At 39.3% G+C, this 26,961-nt stretch overlaps 1 protein-coding gene and 1 pseudogene across 1 annotated transcript; both read left to right on the forward strand.

Annotated features, from left to right (window-relative positions):
* Positions 1-11,537: 11,537 nt before the first annotated feature.
* LOC119540967 (coiled-coil-helix-coiled-coil-helix domain-containing protein 2-like) lies at positions 11,538-11,900 on the forward strand. Its single transcript, XM_037844874.1, has one exon. The coding sequence runs from the start codon at positions 11,538-11,540 to the stop codon at positions 11,898-11,900; it is 363 nt and encodes a 120-aa protein (XP_037700802.1).
* A 493-nt stretch (positions 11,901-12,393) lies between these two features.
* LOC119540516 lies at positions 12,394-26,580 on the forward strand (annotated as a pseudogene).
* Positions 26,581-26,961: the final 381 nt, after the last annotated feature.

Here is a 26,961-nt window from a genome sequence, read left to right on the forward strand (position 1 = left end):
AACGTACACTTCAACTGAGATACAGGAATTTAAACAACTAATGCTAAATCAAATCAAAAAGTTTAGAGAAGATATTGCAAAAGAGACAGAGGCTGTAAAGGAAGCACTGGACATGTATACGGCAGAAATCAAAAGTTCAGAAAAACAACTAGTAGAGTCTATGGAAATGAAAGGCACAACACAAGAGATGAAAGACGCAATGGAAACATACAACAGCAGATCTCAAGAGGCAGAAGAAAACACTCAGGAACTGGAGAACAAAACACCTGAAAGCCTACACGCAAAGGAGCAGATGGAGAAAAGAATGAAAAAATATGAGCAACGTCTCCGGAAACTCAAGGATGAAACAAAGTACAATAATGTACGTATCATTGGTGTCCCAGAAGGAGAAGAGAAGGGAAAGGGGGCAGAAGCAATAATAGAGGAAATAATTAATGAAAATTTCCCATCTCTTATGAAAGACATAAAATTACAGATCCAAGAAGCACAGGGTACTCCAAACAGAAGAGATATGAATAGACCTACGCCAAGACACTTAATAATCAGACTATCAAATGTCAAAGACAAAGAGAGAATCCTGAAAGCAGCAAGAGAAAAGCAATCCATTACATACAAAGGAAGCTTAATAAGACTATGTGCGGATCTCTCAGCAGAAACCATGGAGGCAAGAAGGAAGTGGTGTGATACATTTAAGATACTGAAAGAGAAAAACCGCCAACCAAGAATCCTGTATTCAGCAAAGCTGTCCTTCGAATATGAGGGAGAGCTCAAAATATTTTCTGACAAATAGACAATGAGAGACTTTGTGAACAAGACACCTGCCCTACAGGAAATACTAAAGGGAGCACTACAGGGTGACAGAAGACAGGAGTGCGTGGTTTGGAACACAATTTTGGGAGATGGTAGCACAACAATGTAAGTACACTGAACAAAGGTAACTATGAATACAGTTGAGAGAGGAAGGTGGGGAGCATGTGAGACACCAGAAGAAAGGAGGAAAGGTAAAGACTGGGACTGTGTAACTTGGTAAAATCTAGAGTATTCAACAATTGTGATAAAATGGACAAATATGTTCTTTTACGAGGGAGAACAAGCAAATGTCAACCTTGCAAGGTGTTAAAAATGGGGAGGCATTGGGGGAGGGATGCAATCAGCATAAACTAGAGACTGTAACTAATAGAATCCTTGTATTATGCTTCCTTTAATGTAACAAAGGTGATATACCAAGGTAAATGCAGATAAGAGGGGGGAATAGGGGAGGCATGTTAGGCACTTGACATTGCTGGTATTGTCTGATTCTTTATTCTACTTTGATTTAAGGTTATTTTTCCTTTTGCTGCTTCCTAGCTGTCTTTTTTTTTTCCTCTTTTTTTGTCTCTCTACCTTCTTTGACTCTCCCTCCTGCCTTGTGGAAGAAATGTAAATGCTCTTATATAGATAGTGGTGAAGGTGGTGAACACATAAATGTATGACCATGCAGAAAGCCATCGATTATTTACTTGGGATGGAATGTATGGTGAGTGAACAAAACCATATTAAAAAAAATGGGTTGATGACAAAACCTCGAGGGCAATATACTGAGTGAAATAAGCCAGACACATTAGGACAATTATTGCAGAGTCTCACTGATAGGAACAAATTATAATATGTAAACTCATAGACATGAAATATAAGGTACCAAGATATAGGACGAGGCTTAAAAATGGTGAGTGGTTGCTTAGTATGAGCAGAATGTTCAATTAGAACGAACTTGAATGTTTGGAAATGAACAGGGGTGTTGGTAGCAAGATGTGAGAATATCTAACAGCACCGAATGTTGTGTGAATGAGGTGGAAAGGAGAAGCTCAGAGTCATATATGTCACCAGAAGGAAAGTTGGAGGTCAAAAGATGGGAATGTATAAAACTGAATCCTATGGTGGGCAATGTCCATGATCACCTGTACAAATACTTCCATGAACCAGAACAAATGTATGACAATACAATTAGAAGTTAATAATAGAGGGGCATATAGGGAAGAACTATATACCTATTACAAACTATATACTACAGTTAGTAGTATTTCAACATTTTTTCATAAACAGTAACAAATGTACTTTATCAATACCCCAAGTCAACAATTGAGGGGGGTTGGTTAGGGATAGGGGAAGATTAGAGTTTCCTTTTCTTTTTTTTTTTTCATCTTTCACTTTATTTCTTGTCTGGAGTAATGAAAAGTTTCTAAAATTGAACAAAAATTAAGTGTGATGGATGCACAGCTGTATGAGGGTACCCACGGGCAAGTGGTTGTACACTTTGGATCTCTGGATAATTGTATGGTATCTGAACAATCTCAATAAAAATGAAAAAAAAAAAAAAGGAAATAGGAACAAATTTTAGAAACATCTGCATTTATGCACCATAAAAAAAGATATATATTTCTTCAAACACTTTGGAGCATATCACTTTGTCCTAATTTAGCATTATGTCCCTGAAATAGATTCCCAGAAGAGGAATTCCTAGGTCAAAAGGTCTGGATATTTTTCAAGCCTTTGATGTGTATTGCCAAGTTGCTTTCCAAAAGATTTTTAGCAAGTCATTTTCCCACCACAAATGTATGAGTTCCCATTCTTCACTGCACCATCAGCCTTCGTTGTTACCAATTTTTTAAACTTCAAATTTGAAAGGCTGCAAGTGACTATGTTTTTTAATTTGTATGTCTTTGATTATTAGCGAGGTAGAAAATGACCCTTGTTTACTGTGCTGCTTCTTTCATGAACAGTCCATGTCCTTGCCAATTTGTGTGTGCTTTTTACATAATAAAATTGTGAACCCATTGTTTGTAAAAAAAAAAGAACAAGAAAAAAATATGTAGAGCCCCCTTGAGGAGCCTGTGGAGAATGCAGGGGTATTCGCCTACCCCACCTCGATGGTTGCTAACATGACCACAGACATAGGGGACTGGTGGTTTGATGGGTTGAGCCCTCTAACACAGGATTTGCCCTTGGGAAGACGGTTGCTGCAAAGGAGAGGCTAGGCCTCCCTGTGGTTGTGCCTAAGAGCCTCCTCCCGAATGCCTCTTTGTTGCTCAGATGTGGCCCTCTCTCTCTGGCTAAGCCAACTTGAAAGGTGAAATCACTGCCCTCCCCCCTATGTGGGATCTGACACCCAGGGGAGTGAATCTCCCTGGCAATGTGGAATATGACTCCTGGGGAGGAATATAGACCCGGCATCATGGGATGGAGAACATCTTGACCAAAAGGGGGATGTGAAAGGAAATGAAATAAGCTTCAGTGGCAGTGAGATTCCAAAAGGAGCTGAGAGGTCACTCTGGTGGGCACTCTCACGCACAATTTAGACAACCCTTTTTAGGTTCTAAAGAATTGGGGTAGCTGGTGGTAGATACCTGAAACTATCAAACTACAACCCAGAACCCATGAATCTCGAAGACAATTGTATAAAAATGTAGCTTATGAGGGGTGACAGTGGGATTGGGAAAGCCATAAGGACCACACTCCCCTTTGTCTAGTTTATGGATGGATGAGTAGAAAAATAGGGGAAGGAAACAAACAAACAAACAAACAGACAAAGGTACCCAGTGTTCTTTTTTACTTTAATTGCTCTTTTTCACTTTAATTATTATTCTTGTTATTTTTGTGTGTATGCTAATGAAGATGTCAGGGATTGATTTAGGTGATGAATGTACAACTATGTAATGGTACTGTGAACAATCAAATGTACGATTTGTTTTGTATGACTGTGTGGTATGTGAATACATCTCAATAAAATGAAGATCTAAAAAAAAATTCAATGACACATTCAAAAAAACAAAGATAATGTGAATGGGGAATTAAAAAAATATTTTTAAACATACTCTATTTGCTGGCAATCATGGGAGATCATATTAAAACCACTTTATACCCATTAGATTGGCAAAAAACAATAGTATTCGTAAGGTGAAGAAGTGAAGCAATAGAAACTATCAGCACTACTGATGGAGATAAAAGTTAAGACAATCAATTGGGACTGCAGTCACATGCTAAAGTTGAAGAAACACATACCCGTGAACCAATGTTGGTAATTAATTTTCTCTTTGTGTGGGAGGGAGGAGCGTGGTAGGGAGGGGAATGAAAACAGGTCGGATAATATACCTAATGCTGATTAATGGGTACACGAGCGTTCACTATATTTTCTGTTCTTTTTTGTTTTTCATAATAAAACAATAAAAGAAAACAATGTTTTCTATCATCACAATTATCCCAGCTGTTCACATGCTGCCAGATTCCTGAGTTCTCTCACGTTGGTACATCCTCAGGGTGCATGTGAGAATCCTCTTGTTACTTGGGCGTGTGGAATCAACAAAGGTGGTATTAGGATGCATCCAGGTGTCCAGAATCCTGCGTGACGTTGCTGGCTGCCTGAGCACACAAACCCATAGTGCTCTGTCTCGAGGGATGGGGGTTCTGACCAGCTTCCTGCCTTCATTTAGGTTCTTTACTTCTCTGTGCTCTTAATTAGAGAAAAATACTTCACTGAGCTCCTTCTTTAAAAGCCAGTGGGGTTAGAGTAGGACAGGCCATTCTTTAGTTGTGAGATGTCCTCATTTTGTGGCCTTTCCCCTCTGCATTTTACCCTTTTGGACTATTCAATGCGCCACCTCCTAAATTCCTGGACTCTGTTGCTTTAAGGATTCAGAGCTTCAGAATGGAGAAATAAGGGAAATTTGGTCAAGAAGAGGACTTCCCCTACTTCTTTCTCTCACTATCCCTATAAATGGAAGAAGAGAGCAAACAAAAGGATAATTTAGTACCTCATAGAAAATGATAAGCACTTACCATGTGTTAAGCATTTGACTTAACGTATTACATACATTATGTGGTAGGCAGAATTATTACTCCCAAGAAGATTGCGTGTTCTAATCCCTGGGACTGTAAAACGTGTTGCATTACACAGCAAATGGGAATTGGCAGATGTAATTGAGGTTACTAATCAGTTGGTGTTAAAATATGAAGATATCCTGGATAATCTGGATGGGTTTGGTGTAATCTCATGAGCACTGTACTGGTTTGCATGTATTATGTCCCCCAGAAAAGCCATGTTCTTTGATGCAATCTTGTGGAGGCAGACATGTTAGTATTGATTAAGTGGGAACGTTTGGATTGGGTTGTTTCCATGGAGATGTGCCCCACCCAACTGTGGGTGATAACTCTGATTGGATAATTTCCATGGCAGTGTGGCCCTGCCCATTCAGCGTGGGCCTTAATTGGTTTACTAGAGCACTGTATAAACTCAGACAGAAAGAGTGAACTTGCTACAGCCAAGAGGGACACTTTGAAGAATGCGCATAAGCTGAGAGAGGAGCTGAAGCTTACAGAGACGTTTTGAAGATGGCCTTTGAAAGCAGACTTTTGCTCCAGAGAAGCTAAGAGAAGACAAATGCCCCAAGAGTAACGAGAATGACATTTTGGAGAGAAGCTGAACCCTAGAGAGGAATGTCCTGGGAGAAAGCCATTTTGAAACCAGAACTTTGGAGCAGATGCCAGCCCCGTGCCTTCCCAGTTAATAGAGATTTTCCAGATCCCACTGGCCACCCTCCAGTGAAGATACCCCCTTACCTTGGGCACTTTAGGCCTTAACACTGTAACTTTGTAACCAAATAAACCTCCTTTATAAAAGCCAATACATTTCTGGTATTTTGCTTAATGGCAGCATTAGCAAACTGGAACAAGCCCTTAAAGGCAACAGATGAAAGCAGAAGGGCAAGCCAGAGAGATTTGAAGCATGAGAAATATTCAACAGGCTTGAAGATGTAAGAAGGCACATGCCAAGAAAATGAGGAATTCAGTCTAACAGTCACAGGAAGGAACTGCTTTCTGCAAATAACCTAAAGCAGACTTGGACATGGATTCTATCCCACAGCCTGCAGAAATGAACACAGCCCAGTCAACGCCTTGATTTCAGCCTTGTGAGATGCTGCTCAGAGAATCCACCATTCCATGAGGGATGTCTGATCTATAGAACTGTGAGATAATAAATGGACAATGTTTTAAGCAATGGAAAAACAAATCTCATTATGTAATTTAACCTTCAAAACAACCCCATGAATGTGATGTTGCCAATATTGAAATTTGGCAGGAGATTAACTAACTACCCAAGGTCAGGTAACTGTTAAAAAGTGACCAAACTGGTTTTTAAACTAATTGTCTGAGTACAGAGGGCATACTCTGAATACTTCTTCCAGAATTTCTGTTATCACAGCAGACCTCCTGGATGTATTCTCAAATTTTAAAAGTCTTAAATCTTTGGTTTTTGATTTCCATTTCTGTCTATGCTTTGAATATTTTGTTTCTCATCTGTCAGGCCACTAATTCCAGTCCCAACTTAGACCTACTTTCTCCTCCAATTCTTCTACAAAATTCTTTATTTAGGTAACTAAAATTCTTTTACTGGGCGACCACGTTTTAAGCTTCAGAAAGGATGTACATATTTATATATATTTTAATCTTAGGTGATGTGGTGGTTGGGTGCTATGTACCTCAGAAATAACATGTTCCTAAGCTTAATTCATTCCCGTGTGTGTGAACCCATTGTAAGTAGGACCTTTTAATAAGGTTGCTTCAATTAATGTGTGGCCTAACTCAGTCAGGATGGGTCTTAATCCTACTACTGGAGTCCTTTATAAGTGGAATGAAATTCAAACAGAGAGACAGAGAGAGAAAAGTCAATGGCAGCAAGAAGCTGAAGGTCCCTGGAACCTGGAAGAGTAAGGGGAGGCCAAGAGAGGCTACCACGTGCTTTGCCATGTGACACAGGAGCCAAAGACCAAGAATCACCAGCAGCCAGCCCTAGAATGGCAGTCTTCAGGAGAAAGCATCGCCTTGACAATGCCTTGATTTGGACTTCTGCTAGCCTCAAAACCATGAGCCAGTAAATTCCCTTTCTTTAAGCCAAACCACTGTATGTTATTTGCTTTAGCAATGAGGAAACTGAAACAGATGTTATTACTTTTTCTTCAAACTGTTATTTTTTCTTTCACTGACTGGGCTGCTGGGATGTTCTGGCTTGCTAATGCTGCCTTTTCGCAAAACACCAGACATGGATCAGCTGTTATAAAAGGGGGTTTATTCGGTTACACAGTTACAGTCGTAAGGCCATAAAGTGTCCAAGGTAATGCATCAACAATCGGGTACCTTCACTGGACGATGGCCAATGGCATGCGGAAAACCTCTGTTAGCTGGGAAGGCATGTGGCTGGCATCTGCTCTGGAGTTCTGGATTCAAAATGGCTTTCTCCCAGGACGTTCCTCTCTAGGCTTCAGCTTCTCTCCAAAATGTCACTCTCAGTTGCTCTTGGGGTGTTTGTCCTCTCTTAGCTTCTCCAGAGCAAAAGTCTGCTCTCAAAGGCCGTCTCCAAAACGTCTCTGTAAGCTGCAGCTCCTCTCTCAGCTCCTGTGCATTCTTCAAAGTGTCCCTCTTGGCTATAACAAGGCCGTTCCTTCTGTCTGAGCTTATATAGTGCTCTAGTAAAGTAATCAAGGCCCACGCTGAATGGACAGGGCCACACCTCCATGGAAATGATCCAATCAGAGTTATCACCTACAGTTGGGTGGATAGTATCTCCATGGAAACACTCAATCAAAAGGATTACAATCTAATCAACAGTAATATGTCTGCCCCTGCAAGACTGCATTAAAGAATATGGCTTTTACTGGGGAGCAATATATATACAAACCGGTACATGGGATTCCTCATATGGGGCTGAGAAACAGATGCTGGAGCAACCATGTGAAGGAAGGTGATGTAGTCATTACCCTTGTGTGCCTGTGGTGTATCATTTCATGTTATTTTAATATCTTTCTGTGTACAGAAATTTTATGTTTTTAGGTAACAGAGCCATCAATCTTTTTTTAATGACATCTAAATTTGTTGTCTTCTGTTGAAATGTCTAAACTACCCTAATATAAAATATAAAATTATGGATATTTAGTTTTATGACTGATGAGAATAGAGATATGCAGATACATCACATACAGATATATACATATATGTAGATTCATACACGCTAACTGTTTCAACATCATTTTATGATTAAATTTCCTTTGATTTGAAATCAGATCTTTTCATGCATGCACTATATTTTCTAGACTTTCATCTATTTTTGTGCTATATTATATTGACTGTAGTTGTTTCTTAGTATTTTAAGCCCCATAGAATATGTTGTCTATTTCCTCCCCACACACACCAGTGACCCTTCTCTTTGAAAATGTCCCTAAATGGTTCCACACAAATTTTTTGGTGTACCTTAAATTTAGTTTTCAAAAAGCTTACAGGGTTTCCAATTGTGTTACATGAAAGGTATATGTAGATATGAGAAATGAGAAATGTTAACATTGTTCTGTATTATTTCTCACTATTGAGGAAGTATCTCTCACCATTTCATTGGGTATTGGGTTTTTTTCCCCTCATTTTCCTCATAAAGTTCTTGTACCATTTTTGTTAAATTTATTTATTTTTAGATGTTTTAGTTTCTGCCTTTTGTACAATTTTGCTTTTTCTTTCCATTTGTATTTTTACTGGTTGTTGTTCTGTGGCAACCATGGATGTGCGCATCTCAGATTTCTCTTCGAGAGAACCTACTGTGAAGATCAAACTTGGCTGATGGCATCCAGGATCCGCACCTCTGGATCTGCCACAGCATGGGACCCCTCCAATGGAAAATCCTGGCTCTGGCTTTCCCCATTGACCTTGTCAAGACTTTTCAGGACTGCACGAAAGCCTGAAGCCTTTCCCCCCCTGCCTTTCCTCTCCCCTTTCACATGCTGAGGGCCCTCTCCTTCTGTTCCTGATCTCTCTCCCCTTCACCCTTTACAGGCATTTCCTCAGGAAATCTCACAAGTGTCTATTTCGGCTCCTTAGTGAACTCAAATTGACATGGTCATCTAAAGAAACCAATTAATTTTTGTACATTTTATTTTCAACATCTTACTAAATGTTTGTATTGGTTTTATTATGGCTTTATCTAAGTCTCATGTTTTTGTATAAAAGCATATTATACACAAAGATATTTATTGAGAATTTGGGGGAGCTACCAAACTTTCCATATATCAGTAGATTGGGAGAAAATGGGTGTAAGACAAAGGAATTGGTGAGAACTTCCAGGCACTGGTACAAAGTTCTCCCTGACTCGTGTGTAGTCAGAACTAGGGATTATGAAGTAGCTAAGAACCAATTAACTTCTTAAGAAGAACAGCCCTGGTGTCTAATCTCATATCTAGGAAGTATTAGTTTTGTGTCAGGTTATGTAACCTTACTAAGTCTCAGTTTCCACATCTGTAAAATGTGGGAAATTAAAATACCCTTAAGGGTCAGGTACATAATTCTAAAGCTGGTTGTTCTCCAAACCAGCTCTCCATATTAACCTAAAAATGTATGCCCTGATTTTATAACAAGAAATTGGAATAACTCCATAATTTGATACCAGTTATCACTTGCATAATTCAACTCTATTTCCACCATGTATTACATTGCTGCCCAGTGTGTGGTTAAGCACTAGGACTGTGTTTCAATCCTGATTCTTCTACTCACTTGAATGTGCTACATTCTTACCTAAGTCCCAAGTTCCTTAATGAAAATTATAAATAATGTCCTTTTAAATTGTATTAGTAATAGCATATATTATTCTTTCCTAGCAGGAACTAGGTGTTAAGCTCAAACTGATGAAAGTTTAAAGGACTCTTTATACTGATGTGGCCTGGCAGTAGCAAAACCTCAAGGGCACCCCAGGGCTAACTAGACTAATGGAGGCAAAGAGAATTATTTGTAAACAGAACCCTAAGTGTGTGGACAGGGCTCCCTGACAGAGCTCCCTGACAGAGCTCAGGGACACAGCTAGCCCTCTGAGACATCTCTCATGCAGGGAGCCAGGAATAAGCACTTCTAATTCATTCTTTTACCTCCCCCAAAATTTTTTCCAGTGCCATTGGTGGAATCAAACCAGAAGCCAGAAGGTAAGGGTTCCTTACTGATATAATGGCCATATTCTGGTAAAGAACAGAGTGAAGAAGGGTAGAAAGTCAATCAGGAGGGACAAATGGAAGCTATCAAGCCATCTTGTGGGATTGTTGAGTGTATTTACTCAGAAACTGATCTGAGCCAATAAATATTAGGTGTTATTTCCATCGTTGCTTCCCCTATGTTTCTCTAAGAGCAATATGACGGATCTAAAATTCTTCATAAGCATTTATAGAAAACTATTACATTTTTAGGCTTTTAGGAGGCTGTAGAAAAGTGTTAACAGTGTATGTTGGAATCCAGCATCTTAAATTCAAATCTTGTCTACCCTAGTAATGCAAAATGAGAATAAGAAGAGTAACACAATGTCAAATGGCTGATGGGGAGGACTAAATGAAAAACACAAGGGTACACTTGGAACGGTGCCAGGATAGAAGCTGGCATTGAATGTTAGCTGTTTCAAAACATTTGCTTTTCTTTTGTGTTTCACTCCTGTTGATTTATATGTCTGCTAGTTTTCTGGATTACAGAAATTTTTCTGGATTACAGACATTTTTATCTTTTAAAAGTGTCATTGGACAGTCAGTCAGAAAACCAGTGTCTTCTCCTAACTGTGTCCACTGAAAACTGGGTAAGTATAGGGAGGTGATGGATTATTTGAGTCTCCATCTCCTAGGGCTCATAACCACTGGAATGAATGGGTTGAACTGGATGAGTGCAAAGTTTTCTGCTGATTTGTTACTCTCTTTCATTAGATCTATTGATTTCTCACCAACTCTCTGAACACCTCAGCAGTGCCTGTCAGTCTACTTTCTCTGCCTCACAGCTAATGTTGCCTGGCCATCTGTCGTATTGTCATTCTTCCTTCATCCAGATAACAAAAGACTTAAAAATCCATCACTTCAAGACTTAAAAATCCATTCCTCAATTGGGCCACCCCTCCTGAGCTTCTTCTGGAATAGGAGAACGAGGCAGAGAGGAAGAGTAACAGTTCCATACCATTTGGAACTTAGGCCCAGAAGGAAATTAGGGACATGTTATAGGAAATTAGAAGAAGTGGGATTCTTGTTACTTAGTGACAAAAAGCCTAGCAGAATTGTGTCCTGCAGTTATGTGGAAAGAATTGTAAGTGATGAAATTAGATGTTTAGTTAAAGATATTTCCGTGCAAAGTATGGAAAGTGTGACCTGGTTATAGTAAAGTGTGGAAAAAGAAAGATAAATTGAGTGAAGAATTGTTAAACAAAAAGGAACCAGGGCTTGATAACTTGGGAAATTCTCAACATATCCAGATTGTTAGATACTAAAATTAAGAAATTCTCTGGTGGAAAGGTCTCTAGAGAAAAAGCCAAGTGTGTGGCTGGATCAAAAGGCAAGAGTAATCAGTAACTCAAAGACCTTTGGAAGAGATTAAGGGTGTGACACAAATATTCCCTCAACCATCTTCTCCGATAGAGAAGAGGTTATTACAAAAACATCTGTGCCCTTTTAGAACCCAAACCGCCATGCATAGTTGTGATGCAGCTTTGAAGCCAGAGCTGTACCTTATGCATGGCACCCCTGGCCAGCTGGGCACCTCAGATGAGAGCTACCCCCAGGCTAGTACCAGCAGCTCAGCTGCCAGCAACAGCTCCACCATCTGCAGTTGGCTCACTTGCTGCTGCTCCCCGGCACCCAGGTCTGATCACCCAGATAGCAGTGGCAGTGGGCTCTGCTGTTGGGTGCATGCTGGGTCATGCCGTCATTGGGAGTGTCAGTGGTGGGAGTGATGCTGAGCCATCAAGGCCTGATTTCACTTACCAGGAGCCTCAGGGAGCCCAGCCCATATACCACCAGCAGCAGCAGCAGTTTGGCCTTTGCCGCTATGAGCTGAAACAGTTTTTAGAGGGTGCCCAGAACCAGGGTGACCTTTAGCCTTGTGAGGGTTTCAGCAAGGTGCTGAAGCAGTGCAGTTTTGCAATGGATTAGCCTAATCAAGAAGTTGAAAATGAAGAAATGGAAAATCTGCTCTCATGACCAAGTTAATTTAGTGTAAAACTATGATCAATAGTAAAAGCATAAAGTGGAAAACCACTAGTTAAACTTCTCTTCTATCATTAATAGCTTCCTTGCTTCGGAAACACAGTGGAACAGGGTGTTCTTACTGTACAGAAGCCCACTAAGATAGTGTAGAGTTTGGGGCTGGACAAATGTTTACGTGACCTCCTTAAAGCAGCTGCTGTGATATTATCTGTGGCCTCAATAGAATAAAGTTATTTTCTTAAAAAAAAAATCTGTGGACAAGCCTCTTCTCTAAAGAAGTGAATCTTCATAATAAACACGGAAGAACCACAAGATTCTTCAGAACTTTATACCAACAGAAACACTGCCAGCTTGGCCTGAAAGAGACAGAATAAGAGCTGTGATTATGAGTCAGAGAGATGAAACATTGCTGGCTGTGACTGTGGAGGTAGGTGGCCAGGAGCCAAGGAATATGGGCAGCCTCTAGAAGGTGGAGAAGGCAAGAAAATGGATTCTCCCGTAGAGCTTCAGAAATGAATATAGCCTTTCCAACACCTTGATTTTATCCCAGTGAGACTCAGGTCAGATTTCTTACTTGTAGAACCATAAGATAATACTGTGCCAGTTTGAGTGTATTGTGTCCCCCAGATGCCATTATCTTTGTAGTCTTGTGTGGGGCAGAAGTTTTGGTGATGGTTGGATTTGCTTGGAATGTGCCCCACCCAGCTGTGGGCAATGATTCTGATGAGATGTTCCCATGGAGGCGTGGCCCCGCCCATTCAGGGTGGGCCCTTATCGGTGGAGCTATATAAATGAGCTGACTCGGGGGGAAGAGAGTGCAGCTGGGAGTGATGTTTTGAAGAGAAGCAAGCTTGCTAGAGAGGAACGTCCTGGGAGAAAGCCGTTTTGAGGCCGGAGCTTTGGAGCAGATGCCAGCTGCCTTCATAGCTAACAGAGGTTTTCCGGAGGCCATTGGCCATCCTCCGGTGAGGGTACATGATTGCTGATGTGTTGCCTTGGACGCTTTGTGGCCTTAAGACTGTAACTGTGTAGCGAAATAAATCCCCGTTTTATAAAAGCCAATCCATCTCTGGTGTTTTGCATTCTCCAGCATTAGCAAACTAGGACAGATTTTGGTACCAGAAGTGGGGTGCTTTTGCTGCTGAGTTTGCAAATACCAAACATGTTGGAACGGCTTTTTAAATGGATAATGGGGAGTTTCTGGAAGAGTTGTGAGGAGCTTGATAGAAAAGGCCAAAACTGCTTTAAAGAGACTGTTTGTGGAAATATGGACTCTAAAGACACTTCTGATGAGGACTTGAGCAGAAATGATGAATGTATTGTTGCAAACTGGAAGAAAGGTGATCGTTGTTTTAAAGTGGCACAAAATTTGGCAAAATTGAGTCCTGGTGTCAGATGGAAGGAAGAATCTGGAAGCAACAACCTGGAATACTTAGCTGAGGAGATTTCCAGACTACGTGTGGAGGACATATCCTGGCTTCTCCTTGCAGCTTATAGTAAAATGCGAGCAGAGAGAGATAAACTTAGAACTGAACTCTTGGGTTCAAAGAAACCAGAAGTTGATGGCTTGGAAAATTACAGGCTTCCAGGGGGTGGAATCCCAGAAGCTACAGCCCAACATGAGGATATAATCAAACATGGAACCCAGCCGCCATTTCAGTACAAGCCAAGATTGGAAAAGGAGTTAAGCAGAAAGGATTTGTGGAAAGTCCTGTTGTCTAATGGCTTTGACCCCTGTGTGCTTCATGCAAAGCCAACAGAATTTTTGCGAGAGCTTTATAGACAGAGCCATTGCCGGTCTGGACTGGAGGAGACAGACAAGGAAAAAATTAAAGGAAAAATCTCTTCAAAGACAGAGCCATGGAGGTTGAGGTCTGGCGTCAGGAGGTCTAGGGCTGGGAGAACGGAGCAGCCCACACGCAGGGAAAGGGTGAGTTTGCCCTGGAGGTCGAGGGCGGGCCTTCCACCTCGTTGCTCAGGAAATGTCCTGCCACCCCAAGCCCCAAAGAGGGTGGAGCACATTTCCAGGGAATTGGGGAGAGCCTGGCTGCCACCACACTGTTCTGAAGGGGTTGAGCATGTGACCCGGAGATGGAAGGGAATCCGGGAGCTGCCCCGATGTTTGAGGAGGGTGGGGCCGAGAAGGTGGTCTCCCCAATGTGTGGAAATGTTGGAGCACTCACCTAAGTGTTTGGAGAGGAACGGGCTGCAGAAAAGGCCCTTGGGAAGGGTTAGGCTCCCACTCTCTCAAGCCCCAAGGATGCAACATTGTTCTGTAAATGACTCTCGGACTTTGAAATCTAATGGACTTTGTCCTGTGGGTTTTAGGAACTGTTTTGCTCCTGTTAACCCTGTTTTCCTTACTGTTTCTCCTTATGGCAATGGAAATGTTTATCCTATGAATGTCTCTCCTTTGTATATTGGAAGCACATAACTTGTTCTAGGTTCACAGATCCACAGCTAGAGGGGAATTATGCCTTAGAACTGACCAAGCCTAAACTGATTTTGATGGGATTTTGTACTTAACTTTTGTTACTGAAATGATTTAAGTTTTTGTGATATTGTGATGGAATGAATATATTTTGTATTTGGAAAGATAATGTCATTTTGGGTTCCAGGGGGTGGAATGTGCCAGTTTGAGTGTATTGTGTCCCCCAGATGCCATTATCTTTGTAGTCTTGTGTGGGGCAGAAGTTTTGGTGATGGTTGGATTTGCTTGGAATGTGCCCCACCCAGCTGTGGGCAATGATTCTGATGAGATGTTCCCATGGAGGCGTGGCCCCGCCCATTCAGGGTGGGCCCTTATCGGTGGAGCTATATAAATGAGCTGACTCAGGGGGAAGAGAGTGCAGCTGGGAGTGATGTTTTGAAGAGAAGCAAGCTTGCTAGAGAGGAACGTCCTGGGAGAAAGCCGTTTTGAGGCCGGAGCTTTGGAGCAGATGCCAGCTGCCTTCATAGCTAACAGAGGTTTTCCGGAGGCCATTGGCCATCCTCCGGTGAGGGTACATGATTGCTGATGTGTTGCCTTGGACGCTTTGTGGCCTTAAGACTGTAACTGTGTAGCGAAATAAATCCCCGTTTTATAAAAACCAATCCATCTCTGGTGTTTTGCATTCTCCAGCATTAGCAAACTAGGACAAATACATTTGCATAGTTTTAAGCTACTAAGTTTTGGGCAATTTCTCATGGCAGCAATAGAAAACCAATACACAATTTAAAAACAAATACTTTACTAGCAGAGGGGCTAAACAAACAGTGCCCACAGTATCTACTGAGTCAAAAACAAAAGAAACTTTGTTAAGAAATTCTTTTGCCTTGTGTCTTACTCATGGACATCTGAATCTTTCACTGTCCTGACATTTAAAAAAATCAATTAATTTACTTAGGGTTTGGCAAGGAAGATGTCCTGGTATGTTGAACTACAATATGAGTTTGTGAATAAATTTAGGATTTTAACAATCTATTTTGTAAACTTGAGAGGCTTGACTTCTTATGAGAAGATAATTGCTGAACTGAAACAAGGTAACTTTCTGTTATCTATTTTGAATAGCTGATTTTGCTTTTCTCTACTTTCCTTTTTCTCTGTCAGTAGGTGGGAATTGAAAAATATAGGGGTATTTTAAAAAGTGGTTCAAAAGTTCTGAGGAAATTCTTTGCCCTGTTAAATGATAATTATCCAAATGACAGTCATTAGGGAAAGTCTTAAAGTTTGAGCTCTGGCTAGTAGAAAACCATAGAATTAGTGCTTGTGACCAGAAATCCCCCAAATTTGGAATTGTCCAGCATATTTAAAAGAAAGTATAAACAGCACATGTTAAGGGGGCACCAGGATCAATACTAAAATGTTCAAATGTCAAGATTTTGGTAGCCCTTTTTTGGTTTTGATGACAGTTGTAAAAGATGGCCATGAAGATGGGAATAATTAATTTTCTATTTCCCAAGGGCTGTTTTGTCCTAACTTAAATTGAGTTAAATATTTACAAAGCAAAGGAAGAAACTCTGCCCCTCAAGAGTACTTTTTAAAAGGTTGTGCAATTGCATAATAGTAAGGATTATGCTGAAAGAAAAGCTCACTTTAAAAATCTGGAACAAGGAGAATGGTAACATTTTCGACTCCATCAATTTTTCTTGGAAGCCAAAGTGAGGTGCTACAGCCAGCAGAGAGGAGGGTGGTCAGGTCCTCCCCGGCCTGGATTCTGTCCCTTCAGTACACCCTGGACCTTGATTAATGGCAGAGAGATTTAAGTCTCAACATTATACTGCTTTCACATTTCAGGGATAGTAATTTCTCCTGCTACTGGGACATTTAAATTTTAGCATTAAGTAATAACCTTATGAGATGGCATTTTTTCAGTAAGTGGCCAATAATCAATTCAAATTTAATTTACTCAATATATTTTTTGACAGAAATGATTTAGACCAGCCTATGGATAGGTGTCATGAGAAGAGGGTGAAGGTGACTTATTCCAGTGGGTAAGATTGAAGGTAGTTCTTATGGTATATAACCTGTTTCAATAGTTAAAGTAAGACATGAGTCCTATATACACAAACACCTGCCATGTGACAATGGTTTGTCCAACAGGATAGGGTAAAAACCATATGAGACAAGTGTTATGGTTCCAATTGTCTACCATTTATGACAAGACTAAAATTTCATTTTGCCTTCAGTATGGCCCCCAAGCAAATGGTAGGAATTCACATTGGAGCATTGCTGATGATACTCTGGGAAGTCTAGTGCTCTCTGAGAGGCTGACACCACGGAAGCAGGTATGTAGTTGCATCAGCCCAGTGTCCATGGAGACAGGCAGGCCACTCTGGCATATAGGGGCTTAATTTGGCATATAGACCTGACAGAAGAAAGAATCTATGACCTGAAAGATAGATCAATAGTGGTTATTTGGTCTGAAGAACAGAAGGAAAAAAAGAATTTCTACATATGAATAGGGCTTTACAGAACTGTGAGATGCCATCTAGCACCCAAAATATCTGTAAATGGAGTTCCAGAAGGAGAGGAAGAAATAATGATTAAAAATTTCCCAAACTGAATTAAAATTATATTTCTACAAATCTAACAAACTCAACAAACTCCAAGTTGGATAAACTCAAAAGAGATCTAAAACTGGATATAACATAACCACACTGTTAAAAGACAAAGAAAAATCTTAAAAGCAGCAAGGGAACCTCAATAAGAACAACTGCTGATTTCTCAATAGAAACAATGGAGGCCATAAGGCAGTGGTGTGACACATTCAAAGTGCTGAAAGAAAGAAATTTCAACTAAGAATTGTATCTGCAGCAAAACTGCACTTTGGAAATTACAATATGCATTTTAACTTTAAAAAATCTACCTCATATTAATAAAAATTTAATTCTCGTTAAATATAGAAACTTTGTTCCAATAAAGCACTCTTCTCTCCCTACTTGTTTTTGCTATTATGTTATATATTAAATATATAGGTATGTTACATATATAAATGTTATATATATATTACTTTGTATAAGTCCAATAATACCATTTTATAATCATTGTTTTAGGTTCTTGTCTTTAAATCATTTCAAAAAATAAACTGGAAAGAAATATATTTATATTGCCAGCAAAAGAAAACCTATGAGAAAATTTTGTGACATTGTTTTAGGCAAGGATTTCTTAGATACAACAGCAAAAGTAGGACAATAAAATTTTAAAATTGATAAATTCAACTTCAAATTTCAAAACTTTTGCACTTCAAAAGATGCCATTTTAAAAATGAAAACACAAGACACAGACTGAGAGACTATTCGCAAAATACCTGTCTTGTAAATGACTTGTACCCAGAATAAACAAAGAACTCTTACACAATAGTAAGAAGATAAACAATCCAATTTAAAAATGGATGAAATATTTGAATAGACATTTTGTCAAAGATATACAGAAGGCTAATAAGCACATCAAAGAATGCTCAACATCATTTTATCACTATGGAAACGAAAATTAAAATCACAATGAGATGTCACCTCACAACAACCAGAATGGCTATAATCAAAGACTGTTAATGATAAGCAAGAATGTGGAGAAATTGGAACCCTCACATATGATGGGAATGTAAATGATACAGCCACTTTGTGAAACTGTTTGGCATTTCCACTTCTGCGTATCTTCCCAAAAGGAGTGAAAGCATATGTCCACCCAAAGACTTGTAAGCAAATGTTCATATCAGTGTTAACCACAATGGCCCAAAGTGGAAACATTTTAAATGTTTATCAGCTAGTGAATAAACAAAATGTGATATATCCATACAATGAAATACTTATTCAGGAATAAAAATGAACAAAATACTAATACATGCTACAACATCAATGAACCTCAATGACCAGAAAAGACAAATCAACAGAGGCAGAAAGTAGACTAGTAGGTGCCTGGAAATAAGGGGTAGGAATGGGGATTAACTGCCAAAGGGCATGAGAGGTTACTTTGGGATGATGGAGTGTTCTAAAACTAAATTGGAGCAATGGTTACATAACTCTAAGTTACTAACACTCATTGAATTGTACACTTAAAATGGGTGAATTTTATAGTATGTAAATAATCTCTCAATAAAGCTGTTAATAAAAAAAGACTCCAGAGAAAGTTTTTCTGATTCACAACTCAGAAAATAATAAGCACATTTCCCTGCTAATATGATTCAAATATGAGACCAAATTTTAGAGGTAATTGATTTTCCCCTTGCCTTCACTCCAAACAGGTACAGTAGAAAGATGGAAAAGACTCTTATAATTCAGCTCAGAACCCTATCTCTGAAATTTTAACATACTAGCCATCTGTTCTATCACAGACCTTTGTTTTTATAACTGATGCTCCTTTTATTATGTCTCCCCACCCATGTGCCTCAATGGAGAGGAAAATCAATACTTGGATAAAAATGCTAGAAAATTGGTAACAGCCTCATCTAAGAAAAAATTTTAATTAGCCAAATTCTCAAATATATATGGCCATGTCCATCTAAAACCACTCACAAAATATCCACACACACAAAAAAATGAATCTAAACCTTTCTTTGTTAAAGCACAAAAGAGGAAGTATAATTAGAGTTGTCTAATTTACTAGCATGAGTTGGAAAATTTTCATTTCTTTGGGAAAAGGGAAAAGTCCCATTAATAGAGATATGGTTTTTTGTTTACAAAATCAAGGGGATTAAGTTGATTATAATCTAATGAAGAAATCATTACAATAATTTGTGCCTTTACACCAGAAAAATGAATGTAAAAAATGAAAATTCGCTTTGACCAAATGGCAGAAAAGTTATGGTTTTAGCTGCAAAGAAGCCAAGCCACAATGGGAAAAAGTCATGCTTGGGACCAGTAAATATTGAATATGTAGCTGGAAAGGGATCTAAAATGATTAATACATTGAAAGAAGTAGATTTTAAAGTGAATAGTATCATTCTAATTTTTTTAAAATGATGTAAAGAATCTAGTTTAGGAAGAGGATATAGTATTGCAAAGGATAACAAACTAGGGTTGTTAATTAACTATTGGTGAAGGCTGAGAAGATTATACAGAGCACAGTGATGATGTGCTAGCCGACAACCACCATATCCTCAGATGATCTGACCTTGTTAGGGGCAGAGAATTGAATCATTTGTTGATTGATCATTCCCTCCATGTCGATACTGTCCTAGTCACTGATAAAATCTCCAGATCCCTATTTTAGCCCATGTGATGCTACATTCCTCACACGATTCTCTCCAGGACCCAAGTAACAATTCCCTCACTGAGGAACTTATAATAGGGGATGATGGGGTATGGACTTGCTGTTTTCCTGAGAGATAAGTACACTTCAGAAATCCCTGGTAGCACATGTTCAGAATGAATCCCCAGGGTTTTATCGCTGAACCTCATATTCATGAAGAAACTGGCCTTTTCCTCTTGTCTCATTGCTCTAGTTTGCTAATGCTGCCAGAATGCAAAACACCAGAAATGGATTGGCTTTTATAAAGGGGGTTATTTGGTTACACAGTTACAGTCTTAAGGCCATCAAGTGTCCAAGGTAACACATCAGCAATCGGGTACCTTCACTGGAGGATGGCCAATGGTGTCCAGAAAACCTCTGTTAGCTAGGAAGGCACGTGGCTGGCATCTGCCCCAAAGTTCTGGTTTCAAAATGGCTTTCTCCCAGGACGTTCCTCTCTAGGCAGCAGTTCCTTAAAAATATCACTCTTAGTTGCACTTGGGGTATTTGTCCTCTCTTAGCTTCCCCGGAGCAAGAGTCTGCTTTCAACGGCCATCTTCAAACTGTCTCTCATCTGCAGCTCCTGTGCTTTCTTCAAAGTGTCCCTCTTGGCTGTAGCTCCTTTTCAAAAGGTCACTCTCAGCTGCACTGAGTTCCTTCTGTTTGTCAGCCCATTTATATGGCTCCAGTGACTCAACTTAGACCCACCCCGAATGGGTGGGGCCATGCCTCCATGGAAATATCTCATCAGAGTTATCACCTACAGTTGGGTGGGTGCATTTCCATGCAAACAACCTAATCCAAACGTTCCAACTTAATCCCAACTAATATGTCTGCCCCACAAGATTGCATCAAAGAATATGGCTTTTTCTGGGGGAACATAATACATTCAAACTGGCACACTCATGTTCTGTCTTTTTTAGAAAACTTAAAAATTATGAAATAAAATTCAATTTTTCATGCATGTCTTTATTTTAGTATTCATCTATGCATACACTGGATAAAGGGAGTGTCACTCACAAGGTTTGTAAAATCACATGGTCACAAGATGAAAGCTATATGGTTATACAATCATTATCAAATATCAAGTCTATTAGATTACAGCTGGACAATTTCAGGTATTTCCTTCTGGCTATTTTAATACATTAGAAACTAAAAAGAATTATTTATATGATGAATCAGTAGTCATAATCAAATAAAATACATTTTTAGAAGTTCATAAACCATAAATATACAGCATAAGGACTCTATATAAAGTGAACATCCATGCCTCCACTACTCATTCAAGAAACAGTAATAATAATAACTGCTGCTTTGGGTCTGCAATGCTGATTTATGTCATCTTGACAGTCTCTTAAAATTATGTTTTAAATTGTGTACAGATGGGTACTGCTTAAATACTAAGATGTGCTTTAAATAATGATACTAAACACAAATATTTTTTCTGGCCAGAGATATACTCTCATTCTGGAAATTACTATCAATATAGGGAGCATACAATTTCAAAAAATATCCCATCCATAAATTAAACCTTCTATTCAGTCTTTGATTACCTGGGCCCATAAAAACCCATTTCAGAGTGTCCGAGATAAAGAGACCCAAGGAATTCTAATAAATTTAGTTTTAGAGCCTGAATTTATAAGTTATTGATTAATTAAAAAAAAAAAAAACATGAGTATGAAATACTTTTATAGAAAAATAGACATAGACACACATACACACACACGACACACACACACATCAGATAACTACTCCAATAAATTCAAGGAAACTATAGATTAAAGTGACTCTGAGTGGGGCTACAGACTACCCATAGATTTCAGGCCTGTAGACCTTACCCAAGACCTATTAAATAAGAATCTATGTAGGGTGGGTTTTGAAATTTTAACTCATAAACCAGGACATTCCCGTACACTCTGAAGTTCAAAAACCCTGTCACAGTAAACCCTGTCAATAGTCTTGTTGCAATAAAGCCTTTGCCTCAACTCAAGGAAGGTCATTTGGGGAAGGTAAATGTTGGTATGGGTTTATGTAAAATCCAAGAACAAATAATCATCTCATGTTTGACAAGAGCATCTAAATATATTGTGGAATAATTTAACCTAGTCAGCTGAGCTATAATGAAAGTTTTTGCCAGATTACATATCAGAAATCTTGGTTTTTCCACTGATGAATTTATATTCATCATTTTTTCTCTCTCCCCAGAATACATGATAGTTTCATAAAATAACATGCAAAAGAGATATCTAAATATTCAAAGTTTCATTTTTTATCATCAGTATCCTAATATCATAAATCAGACAACTGGGATACACCAAATGAACATGTTTAGAGGAATGCTTTATTTATATAACAAAGTGTACCACAGCTTTGGGAATCATGGGGTACAATACTTGAGATATCAACAAGGCCAGGCACTTGGATTAGGTCATTTACTTATAGACTGTGACTTTCACTTCAGACCATGTTGCCCTACAAGTGTATTTTAGGGTAAAAAGTATCAAGAGTGAAATTAACTACTGTGGTGGTTAGGTTCATGTGTCAGTTTGGCCGGGTGATGGTGCCCAGGTATCTGGTCAAGCAATCACTGGCCTAACTGTAGATGCAAGGACATTTCATGCACTTAAATCATCAGTACATTGATTGCTTCTGTGGCTAATTACATCTGCAGTCAGCCAAGGGGAGTGTCTTCCACAGTGAGAAACATTTAATCTAATCAATGGAAGGCTTTTCAGGGAGAGGTGACAGCTTCCATGAACAGAAGGGAGAACTCAGTCTCTACTTCAACCAGCCAGCATCTCTTGGGGAATTCATCAAAGACCTTCAGTGGAGTGCCAGCTCACAGCCTTTATATGGAATCTGGACTTGTGCATCCACACAGTTGCGTGAGACACCTTTCTAAAATCTCATATTATGTACAGATATCTCCTGTTGGTTCTGTTTCCCTAGAGATTCCTAACTAATACAACTACTATAAGGTATCTGTTGGCTTTGCTGCTACAATTGAAAGACTAGACAACCTGAACTCTTCAGAATTGGAGAGTGGTCATCATGACTGGTTCAATTACAGCAGTGAGTTGGGGAATTGTAGTGACAAATCTTAGTAGGAATCATCATTAAAAATCTGGTTAGGATTGTCCCTCTTGAGTAGGATGTAATAGGTCATTAAAGGCCAATGTTTCCATCACAACACCAGTTTTAAAACAAACAGATAAAGTACAAGAGACTAAATATTTTTAAAACATCAGATCTGTAGAAGCAACAACAACTGGATGAACTAAAATTTCTGAGAGAAAAGAGAGCTTTGATGTGTGTAATATGCCTGATTTTCTTTCCTAGGTGCATTTGCCAAATGTGGGCTTTGTTTAATGATCAGGTTGGGTCTAATAGTGTGGGGGGTGGAATTGGCAGAAGTTTTGATGGTTGGCATGAAGGGTTGGGGTCTAGGGGAGCTTCAGACAGAGAGTCGGTTTTTCCCCTGGGAAATTTCCCGAGTTCTGAGGCAGAACTGAAGGTTAATGGACTTGGATCAAATATTTCTAAAAGTCAGAATGAAATCTAAAATTTCCATTTGGCTAGAAGACAAAATGTCAACAGAAAGAAGAAGGCTACCTCAAACACACAGCCAGTCCACCCTCAAAACCTTTGCCAAATTTTGAAATTTTAAGGCAGGAGACAAAATCTCTATAAAGAACTGAATCCTTTCATTTTTAAGGGCTAAGGAGGCCTACCAGGTTCTCAATGGAATGGGGATGAACCAAAAGTGGACTGAATCATACTAAAACAGCAACTCAGCCTCCAACCAATAAAAGCTAGTGTAAGACAGAGCTGGTTTTGAATCATGACACTAATACTAAATATGTGCCTTAGGAAATTTAGTTTACCTCTCTTAGCCTCCTTTTTCTCATTTATGAAATAGCATCTACCCATAAGGTTATTGTTAATAATACATAAGATAGTTCATCTAAAATTCTAAACTTCTAGTATACAGAAGGTGCTCAATACTTATTTATTTTATTTTCAATACTTATTTTTTAAAGTATGAGATTTTCTTTCTGCTGCCAACGAAAGCCCTTGGTTGAGGAAAAAAAGAGGAGAAAGGAAGAGAAAAGTAATGTTTCTCTCAAGACATAGTTCCCCTCCAGACCTGTAGAAATTGTGAGCCCTTGGAAGCAAGGAATGGAGGAAGATAAGAGATGGTATACAAGGTAGGGCACGGGGATGAGAAATCCTCTCCCAGGGCAAGAATTTCAGGACCTTTTATATCTTTGTTTAAAGCAGCAGCTTATTAAAGAAATTATGTGTGCTTCTTAGGAAGGATGAAAAGTGTGATGAAGCAAACTGAATCATTATGTTGAGCAAAATTAGCCCAAAACAAAAGGACAAATACTGTATGGACTCACTAATATGAGCGAACATTAATGAGCAAAGTTTGAGAGTTAAAACTGAGAACACAGGTTATCAGGAGATAGAAAGAGGGTAGAGATCAGGCATTTGATACTGAAGGAGTATAGAATATTCAACAGGATTGATGGTAAAGATCCAGAAATGGATAGCACAATACTGTGTGATGGTAGCATGGTATTATAAGTATAATAAACAAAGATGACTATGAGTAAAGTAGAAAGAAGAGGGCTAGGCACATGTATGACACCAGAAGGAAAGATAGAAGATAAAGACTGGGACTGTACACCTTAGTGAAATCTAGAGTGGTCAGTAATGGTGATTAAATGTACAAATATAAAAATAGTTTTAATATAGCAGAACAAATGAATGTCATCTTTGCAAGGTGTTGAGAATGGGATGGTATTGGGGAAAAATATAATCATGGAAAACTAGAGTATATAGTTAACAGTAACATTCTAATAGGCTTCCATTAATTGTAACAAAGGCAATACACCAAATCTAAAGGTCTATAAGTGGGGAATATAAGGGATTCTTGGTGATGGCAGTGTTGTATGACCGTTTTATTTTATTTTTATTTTTTCTTTTATTCTTTTTATTATTCTTATTTTAATTTGTTTTTGAGTAATGAATATGTTCAAGGACTGACTGTGGTGATGAATGCACAACTATATGATGATACTGTGAACAATTGATTGTACACCATGGATGATTGTATGGTATGTGAATATATATCTATAAAATTGCAGGGGGAAAATGGAGGGATATAATTGCTGGAGAAAACATGGAGAGAGAGATGTACCTATTCACTGTTGGTGGGGAAGTAGAATGGTACAGCCCATCTGGAGAGCAGTGTGGTGGTTCCACAGGAAGCTAACTATGCGGTTGCCATTTGTCCCTGCAACCCCGTTACTGGGAATATATTGGAAGAACTGAGAGCACGAATGTGAATGGACATTTACACACTGTTGTTTATGGTGGCAGTATTCACAATTTGCCTTAGATGGAGGTGGCCTAAGGATATATTGACTGATGAACAGAATGGTGAACTGTGGTATATGCATACAATGGAATACTGAGTGGCTGCAAGAAGGAATGAAGTTCCGAGGCATGCAACTAAGTGAATGGATCTTGAGGACAACATTTTGAGTGAAATAGGCCAGAAACAAAAAGACAAACATAATGCCTCACTAATATGGACTAACTACAAAGTGTAAACTCTGAAAATTGAATCTTAGAGCATAGGTTATCATGGGAAGTTTTTTGTAAAGGTCCCTAGATTGTAAATTCATACAGCAGTCACATCTATTCCTATATTGTACTGGTCATCTCTAAATTCTGAGATGCTGAGCTCTTTGTATATAACCTGGTCTGTCCCTAGAACTGAGTATCTCTGTGACACCTGACACTCAGAGCTAGAGTTTGGCAGCTATGAATGTCAGTATTATACCATATAGCAAGTGTTAAAAAAGCTGAAAAAGAGTTCAGAATTCAATCAGAGACACGAATGAAGTGGATCTGGTTAGGACTAAGGCAAGTCAGACTAAAGGGTAAAGGACAATATTAACTGTATTTTAAAACTTCCAAGTCTGTGTGAGACCAAAGGAAGATATGTTTATTTATTGCAAAATCTATATTTTCTGTAGCACGCCAGATGATTTGTATGATCAGTTTACTCAAACACCATAATTACATGGAACTTTGAATAGGGAGTGAGATCTTGTTGATTGATGCAGGTTAGTGTGGAACCCCGATACATCCCAAAGTCATTTACATAGAGAATAAAAATATGTTTGCAAGCAGACCTGCGTGTGGCACATGCAAGAACCCTGAAAATAAACAGCCTCTCCCTTCTGAGCCTCCTTCTTCGGGGCTGTGTCCAAGTCTCCCCCACTGTGGGTCTGCTCAGAGAAGAAGAAGAAGCTCTAACTGCAGCCGTGAGCAGCAATGAGTGCTTCAGGTGTGGACAACCTGGCCACCAGGCCCAGGATGCCCTACTGGAGGAGGCTGTGGTTGTGGAATGAAAAGCCGTGCCAGAGGTGGTTTTACCTCGGATAGAGGCTCCCGGTTTGTTTCCTCATCTCTTCCAGACATATGTTATTGCTGTGGTGAGTCTGGTCATCCTGCCAAGGATCGTGATCTTCAGGAGGACGCCTGCTATAACTGCAGTAGAAGTGGCCACATCGCCAAGGTCTGCAAGGAGCCCAAGAGAGAGCGAGAGCAATGTGGCAAACCAGGCCATCTTAGCTCATGACTGTGACCATGAGGGTGAGCAAAAGTGCTATTCTTGTGGAGAATTTGGACCCATTCAAAAAAGACTGTACCAAAGTGAAGTGCTATAGGTGTGGTGAAACTGGTCATGTAGCCATCAGCTGCAGCAAGATGAGTAAAGTCAACTGTCACCACTGTGATGAGTCAGGGTACCCTGCATGGGAATGCACAATTGAGGCTATGGCTTAATTATTTTCTTTTGTTGCCCCTCCCTTTTATGATTGTATTATTTCCTCTGAATCCTCTTTACTGGCCAGGTTGGCAAATAGAGGAGGCTACTCGCAGACCAGTGAGCTTTACTTGCCATGTAAAAGGAGGAAAGGGGTGGAAAGAAATCAACTTTCTGCATTTAACTACAAAATATATATATATATATATATATACACATTTAGTTTGGTAGAGGAGTTTTGTGTAATGCTTTGTTAAAGAAACCCCTTTCCATGCCACTGGTGAATGGGGATTAATGAATGGGAAGAGTCGAGTCAGACCAGTAAGCCCATTCTGGGTTTCTTGAATATGTTCCCATGTAGGAGGTAAAACCAATTCTGGAAGTGTCTATGAACTTCCATA

Source organism: Choloepus didactylus, chromosome 7, assembly GCF_015220235.1.
Source record: "Choloepus didactylus isolate mChoDid1 chromosome 7, mChoDid1.pri, whole genome shotgun sequence".
Lineage (NCBI taxonomy): Eukaryota > Metazoa > Chordata > Mammalia > Pilosa > Megalonychidae > Choloepus > Choloepus didactylus.